Source organism: Daldinia loculata (genome assembly GCF_022478755.1).
Source record: "Daldinia loculata strain CBS 113971 unplaced genomic scaffold F4817scaffold_62, whole genome shotgun sequence".
Classification (NCBI taxonomy): domain Eukaryota; kingdom Fungi; phylum Ascomycota; class Sordariomycetes; order Xylariales; family Hypoxylaceae; genus Daldinia; species Daldinia loculata.
Window position 1 is genome coordinate 189,338 of NW_026054916.1, and position 6,716 is coordinate 196,053.

The 6,716-nt window shown below is 47.6% G+C and overlaps 4 protein-coding genes across 4 annotated transcripts; 1 reads left to right on the forward strand and 3 right to left on the reverse strand.

The window, feature by feature from the left end:
• Positions 1–226: 226 nt before the first annotated feature.
• On the reverse strand, positions 227–1,868 carry F4817DRAFT_349084 (NAD(P)-binding protein). The gene is made up of 2 exons (XM_049304786.1): positions 1,554–1,868; positions 227–1,457 (listed from the first exon to the last, which is right to left on the reverse strand). Exons 1-2 carry the CDS (start codon positions 1,695–1,697, stop codon positions 522–524), a joined length of 1,080 nt encoding a protein of 359 aa, XP_049155442.1. The 5' UTR covers positions 1,698–1,868; the 3' UTR covers positions 227–521.
• Positions 1,869–2,185: 317 nt separating this feature from the next.
• Positions 2,186–2,908, reverse strand: F4817DRAFT_319587 (Acireductone dioxygenase; the record flags this gene model as incomplete). Its single annotated transcript, XM_049301080.1, has 3 exons — positions 2,186–2,302; positions 2,369–2,740; positions 2,879–2,908. 3 exons carry the CDS (start codon positions 2,906–2,908, stop codon positions 2,186–2,188), a joined length of 519 nt encoding a protein of 172 aa, XP_049155443.1.
• Positions 2,909–3,502: 594 nt separating this feature from the next.
• On the reverse strand, positions 3,503–4,910 carry F4817DRAFT_349087 (derlin-2). Its single transcript, XM_049304787.1, has 2 exons — positions 4,483–4,910; positions 3,503–4,411 (listed from the first exon to the last, which is right to left on the reverse strand). The coding sequence occupies exons 1-2, from the start codon at positions 4,663–4,665 to the stop codon at positions 3,848–3,850; spliced, it is 747 nt and encodes a 248-aa protein (XP_049155444.1). The 5' UTR covers positions 4,666–4,910; the 3' UTR covers positions 3,503–3,847.
• A 160-nt stretch (positions 4,911–5,070) lies between these two features.
• On the forward strand, positions 5,071–6,628 carry F4817DRAFT_349089 (histone-fold-containing protein). Its single transcript, XM_049304788.1, has 3 exons — positions 5,071–5,588; positions 5,643–5,767; positions 5,825–6,628. Exons 1-3 carry the CDS (start codon positions 5,516–5,518, stop codon positions 6,038–6,040), a joined length of 414 nt encoding a protein of 137 aa, XP_049155445.1. The 5' UTR covers positions 5,071–5,515; the 3' UTR covers positions 6,041–6,628.
• Positions 6,629–6,716: the final 88 nt, after the last annotated feature.

Genomic DNA, 6,716 nt, shown 5'->3' on the forward strand with positions numbered 1-6,716 from the left:
GTGCAGGCAGACAGACCTCGAGATAAAATGCACGGCTACATAGACTCTATCAAGTGTGGCGTCCGAGGTGAGGCTTATACGATACATACCTATACAATCTTAGTTTTGTCTTGGCGTTGTAAATTTAGAATCATTAATGCTGCTGCACAAAGCCAATCAGGGTCCTCTCATTTAAATGTTAAGCCTCGAGTGATACATATTGCTGCATTTATTTAATTTATTTAATCATCTATCAAAATTATTATATGCTTCAGTTCATTACCTCTACAAACAAACCACATGTTTGCGGCTGGCTCTCCTATTCAGACAAACTCAAATTGACAAATAAGTATTGTATCCAGTGATAGGTATCCTCAAACAAGTTTTATAATTCAGTACCTAGCAATATAGTAACACGCCCGTGCCAAATAGTGTGTTTGAGCTTTCTATGTAGCTCGTGTTATATTCTCAGTGGCAACGCAAGATGCCCACGTAACCCCCATTCCAGCCCAAAACTACCTAGGCAATCCAAGTTCCCAAGCCTAAGTAGTATGATCCTGCATCTCAACATTCGAATCCCCCGTATCGTCATCCTTCTCATTCTTCTCCGCCGAAGCAGCAGCCGCCGCCTCGGTCTCAGGCGCCGCGGGATAGTTAAGATGTTTCCAGTCCTCGAGCTCCTCTGTGACGGATCTTAGGCGGTCCCGGATACTTTCGATGGCGTAGCTGCCGAGCACGAGGCGTAGGGGCGGATACGAGCAGTGTGCTAGCTGCCATACCAACTCGGCGCACTTGACCGCGCTCGTCGGCTGCCGGTCCCCGAGCCATTGCACCATGCGCTTCGCGTGCAGCGCCGGCGACGACGAGTGCCCGTATGCCTCGCTTGGCTGCTTGATCAGGAAGTGGCCCCATGTTGGCAGCGGGTTCACCTCAGCATCCGGCTCGTCGCGCCGTACTAATCCCGGCTCTACTAGTGTAGCTTTCACGTTGAACGAGTCGATCTCATAGAGCATCGCTTCGATCAGGCCCTCTACTGCGTACTTGGTCGCGCAGTAGGGGCCCAGTCCAGGTACACCCAGGGCTCCGCTGGTAGAGCTGAAGATGAGATAGCGCCCGCCGTTCTGCTGGCGGAAGTAAGGAAGAGTGGCCTGAATGATATGCAGAGTACCCATGAAGTTGGTCTCGAACTGGTTACGAATCTCGTGCTCATCCTGATCCTCGCATGCCCCAATCACGCCGTATCCTGAGCAGTTAGCCACCACGTCGATGCGGCCAAAATGGTCCAGCGTCCGCTCAATGACTTGCGCTACGCTCTGCCGCGCGCGCACGTCGCACAGCAGGCCAAGACAATTCTCATGCTGTCCCGACATCTCCTCAGGCGAGCTCTCAAACGTGCGTCCTACATCCGTTACAAGATCACCCCGCGCCAGCGCGCATTTGACCAGCGAGCGGCCCATATGGCCGGTGCCGCCAAAGACCTAATTTGCAATTCAATCAGTCTTATTCCTGTAGATATATAAATATATATAAAGATACATAATGCTCTAAATTAGCGATACGAATAGCTAACTTACAATCCATACGAGCTGCTTCCTTGGCGCGTTCGGCAGCGGGGGCTCGCAGCTAGCCGGGAGCAGCAATTTCCCCTTGGGCGCGCTGGCGGAGGTGCTGGCCGCCGGCGACGGGTGAGCGACTTCGGACGCGGATCTAGAGTCCATGATCGGTTGACTACGGTTTGAGGAGTAAGCTCATCATTTTGCGGATCCCATTCGTCTGTTCCGAGGCGCACGGCATCACCTAACGGGGCCCTTTTGGGAGGGAGAGAAGTTGGGGTTCCAGCTGGGGTATACTATTTAATAATAATCCCCGCAATCTCATTGCCGAGATTATTGAACTATGTAGGTACGCAAGGCTTGTGCTATTTTGAGCATTTTTATAAAAGTAGTTTCTTGTGAGACTTTACTCCCAGGTTAATATGAGAATTCATCGTGACATAGAAAAGATTCAAGTCTTTTAATATGAAGTACTGAAATTAGAATTACGCAACATTCATTTTTATTTATTTATTTATTCGTGATATCGTTAAGGGATCTTCTATCGACAAAAGAACCGGCACGTCCAAGACTCGAGTATTGCTACCGCCACATCCGCTAGATCAGCCGTAGAATGCGTAACTTCGTAACCCTTTGCATCACCACCACCTGACTTAGTTCAGGTATTGCGAGACGTACTCCTTGCGGAACTGGTTCTCATCTAGATCGCCGGACCTGTTCAGCGGCGTCCACTTGGGTTCGTCCTTGAAAAGGCGCATGGCTTGGATGTACTAAAATGGGATGTTAGATTTCTCTATACATACACATGTGTATACTAGGGAAGGCATAAAACATACGTTGCTCTCATCAGTAGTGAACCTGTGGTAGATACCCGGAGGCAGGATGATCAAGTCGTCCTTCTCAAGCTGGATGCGCACCCACTCGTCGCCCTTGCTTCGCACGTCGAAATACCCCTGACCGTCGCGGATGTATCTAATCTCCTCATCCTCGTGCAGGTGCTCGTGGAAGAAGGACTTGACCTTTTCCTCATATATATCGCCCATCTTCTCAGGGGAAACTGTGATTTCGTCACGGTTCTTGTACCCGCGCTTGCTTGCCAGCTCATCGACGGCCGACACCTCTGGGTACCGGAAGTATAGCACGCCCAATTTCTCCAAGGCCGCAGCATCTACATCCTTACCCGAGTCGTGCGGTAATCGCTGGTCGCCCTGTTTTGTTGTCAGTATCACGTAGTTGTGTTATATCGTAAGTTCACAGCAGTTTGTTGAACTATGCGAGTGAGCGCTTTCGCGAAAACATGCCGCAATGATGTGATGAGGGGCACCTTTTTTTTTCTGATGACTTACAGGAGCGTTATCGTACAAGTATGCTCTCATTTTCAACGGTGTTTAAATCCGCAATGTGAGGTTAGATTAGAATTTGATATATCTGAATGCTTTACGTAAACGTAAACTAAAGAAAGGGATAGAAGACTTGAGATGGTAGTTCGTTATTAAATATTTTTTTGGGTGACCGTCTTCTGTATATGTATAAGCCCCCAATTCGTAATTAGGAGCGATGGCGCCAGCAGCTGAGTTGCAGGTGGAAGGGTGTGACGTCGGATAACCGGGCATTTCTCTTTTTTTCCCGTTTGGTGGGGTCCAAAGCTTTGTCCCGCTATCCCGCCATTTCCAAAAGTTAGCTGCTCATTGGCAGAAATGACTTAGTTGGCGTCCTATAAAGCAGGCTTATCATGTACATGTATAGAATCTCTATCGGTGGATATACATAGTAGCATTAAGACGTTATACTATGTAGCTAAACCTATGAAAGCAATTATTTGGTTCGGTGAAGACTCATTACATGATGCGATGGAACTAAAGGGCTAATAGACTTAGTTTTAATAACGAATTCGATTTTAGAAACTCTACTACAAATTGAAGCTAGTTAGCTCCTATATCTTAAGCTTGAATCAATATAAATCTAATTTACGGTTAAAGGGCATACGGTCAAAACAGATAGAAGTTGATAGGATTTCTTCTATTACTCCATGAAGTCTAACGGAATAGTCTTCTATTGAACGGTACTGTAGGTAGGCTAACAAGTAATCCCAGACCTTAATAGACATGCAACTCAAGGAGTTGGTTGAATAGTATGTACAAAAGGCATCACCTATATTGTCGCCATGTTTTGTTCCGTATTAACCTTCAACGCCCCGTATCGTCCCTTGTATAACGCCACTTTGACCGAATGCCATTGGAAGATGACTTAAAACGCTATGAATGAGTGAATGATAGCCGTCTAATACTATCTATATCCAGTTGTGTTGTTCATGCTTATCGCAAGTCAGCCGCAGCAAGTTCCGGACCTCCTGCCACTGCGAATTCGTTATTAATCGCATCAGCTGTCTCGTCTCTCTGCTGCCGGCCCTCAAAGAGTCGACGCCACCACATTGGCGGGTCAAGAGGTCGCGAACCGTTATGCATAGGGGGGTACACGTCCGAGAAGAAATACCAGATGTGGCCAATAACAACCCCCATGATCTCATCCTTAGGTATTGTTCCATGCATAACAAGGCTGAAACCCATCAACACCCAGGGCAGGTACGGCGCTGTGAATACGAACAAGCCCAATAAGCTTAACTGAGTATCCGGATTTCGTCGGGACCAGATATAGACTAGTGTTGACGATAGCGGGTGGCCGAGGAATGGCATCGACACAAATGGAGATAGAACGATGAGAAAGGCCATAGTGTATACCATTAACCACGAGAAATGAGCCGGCGATCGACCGGACGACTCTTCAAGGAGCCGGGAGTAGCGCTGGAGGAAGTATACATGGAAAAGGAGATCGAACGAGAACGGCCCGAAGTATAGGAATGTAGTCAACAATCGCCAATACTATAGGTTGGATAAGTTAGCAAGCCGACAACCACCTTAGTTCCTTTTGTCGGGATACATGGAATTCTTACCTCTCCTTTCTGGAACACGGTGCGAACGCTATAGAACAGTTGGAACGGAGTAACCATTTGGCATTGAACCAGAGCGCTCGTCAGAACTGTCGCGGTCGTCCACCACCGCGTGCATATGGGCATCTCCCAAAACCAGGCCTCAAGTGGGTTTCGGCCCCCATCACCAGGAATCATCTGATCCATATCGAATTGCGACCGTCGGTAGTGTTGGAAACGTAGACAATATATTTAGTTGGGCTATTAACCTCAAAAACGACAATGTATTAATTGTATGCGTTAAAGATTACACAGGATGAGCAGCAAGAGGAAAAAGAAGAAAGAAAGAAAGCTTCAAAGGAAGTTTGATGTTGTAGGTTTAAGGCGATGGCGGGATTGCCTCCTCAGCCCACTGCTAATCTGGCCTTATCGGAGGATTGATCTGTTCACTGGTACGTAGTCTATTTGTCGGTTAAATGAATTATATCACAATCTTGCATTTTCCAGTGAACCCAATGACGTGACTTAGTAAACGCTGTGGCTTGCTTGTGGCTAGAAACTTCTTCAGCCAATTTTATGGAACCTTATTGTAAGGGCGCGCCAGGGGCACACCACAGGACCCACTAATTTTAAGATTTACAGGGGTTTTAATTGAAATGGCTGGGTCGCGTCGTGCTCAAAGTCGCGTCCCGTCGAGCTAGAGTGGGAAGTTGCAAATTGAATTTCCCAGCCACTTCGATTTTTACCATTTCCGCACTCCCATATTATTCTTCGTCAACCGGGTTCATGCTACGTTCTTTCTTCCCTCTTTCTTTCATAGGAATACGCTACTTCTAATACCGTTTGTCACTCAACGCAACAAACCTTGGTTCTCTTTGACAAGACGGCTTTCACCTATAATACCTATTCTTCGGTTATACTCCAATTTCTTTAAACCTCGATACCTCGACGCAAGATACCCATTGTGCGCTACACCAAGTCGCATAGTTGTCGCATTAGCACCGAAAGGCTCTCGCTCCTTTTTTTACGCTAGTATACCGTATTTACTGCTCCCAAAATGAATCGGGGTCGCGGTGGAGGACGAGGACGAGGAGGACGGAGTGGGGGCTCTTTAGCAGGAAGAGTGCAGCGTAAGTCTACAAGCTAATAACAGCTTGAAGCTCCAATGGCTAATTGATCTGTAGCTGGCGATCCAATTCCTTACCCTCGAAGAAGAAGATACCGGCCAGGAACGGTCGCGCTAAGAGAGATTCGAAGGCTGCAAAACAACACCGATCTGCTATTACGAAAACTGCCTTTCTCCCGACTCGTATGTTCTCCGTGGAGACAATAGCTTCAAGAGTAGTATATGCTAACCGATATCCAGGTCCGAGAAATAGCTTTAACCATGCGCCCGGCAGACGAAGGCATGCGATGGCAATCGCAGGCTATATTAGCGCTCCAGGAAGCAGCCGAGGCGTTCCTCGTCCACTTATTCGAAGACTCGAATCTATGCGCCATCCACGCGAAACGAGTCACCATCATGCAGAAGGATATCCAGCTCGCGAGAAGAATACGTGGCGTATGGGGCGGCCTTGGCTAAAGGAAAAGGGTAGCGAATGATGCCTATCAAAATGATACAGCGGGTTTTTGCGCCCACGAAAGTCATCCCTGCATCGGCTAAGGCCACTTACCCGCAAAGGGAGACATGTATAAAGAGCGGTCTGTTGACGGGGAGACGAGGCGATCAAATACCAGGGCGTTCAGCCGGTTGGGTCAGGGGAAAGTGAACCGGCGTTTAGGAGTAGAGAGGTGACCCGCCCAAACAGGAGGGGAAACGGTCAGGTTTTGCATTTTAAATTTGATACCACAATGCTTTTCTATAAGCCCGCGTACATACAGTCAGTCGGAATATAAAGCTAATAATTGCGATATCGACAATTACTCCAGACAAGGCTGTGGAAACGGAAGAATCAAGATCGTCGTGCATGAGCTAAAACTCCCCGAAAGTTCCGTGAAATTTGGGGCCCACGTGGGAGGAGATTCTAGGGGTTTTAGCGGTGGAACCAGCAGCTAAATGTGCGGCGTTGTTGGCATGCATAGCTGCATAACTGCATAACCGCAATAGAGTGACGTCAGTTAATAGCTAGAAAAAGCAATCCGAAGCTGCCATTAATAAATACCTATCCCATTGAGTCCCAGACATGGGTCAAAAATTGTATCCACTCAACTAAACCAAACAAGTTCAAAGAATCACGATATCAAGCTCGCTACCAAAA

Bases quoted from the DNA above. Each gene is read 5' to 3' on its own strand.
- F4817DRAFT_349084 (XM_049304786.1), bottom strand. From the start codon at position 1,697: ATGGACTCTAGATCCGCGTCCGAAGTCGCTCACCCGTCGCCGGCGGCC. The intron at 1,458-1,553 runs GTAAGTTAGCTA...ATTGCAAATTAG, and splicing joins GGAAGCAGCTCGTATGGATT to GTCTTTGGCGGCACCGGCCA.
- F4817DRAFT_349087 (XM_049304787.1), bottom strand. From the start codon at position 4,665: ATGGATCAGATGATTCCTGGTGATGGGGGCCGAAACCCACTTGAGGCC. The intron at 4,412-4,482 runs GTAAGAATTCCA...TCCAACCTATAG, and splicing joins CCGTGTTCCAGAAAGGAGAG to TATTGGCGATTGTTGACTAC.
- F4817DRAFT_349089 (XM_049304788.1), top strand. From the start codon at position 5,516: ATGAATCGGGGTCGCGGTGGAGGACGAGGACGAGGAGGACGGAGTGGG. The intron at 5,589-5,642 runs GTAAGTCTACAA...ATTGATCTGTAG, and splicing joins TTTAGCAGGAAGAGTGCAGC to CTGGCGATCCAATTCCTTAC. The intron at 5,768-5,824 runs GTATGTTCTCCG...ACCGATATCCAG, and splicing joins AACTGCCTTTCTCCCGACTC to GTCCGAGAAATAGCTTTAAC.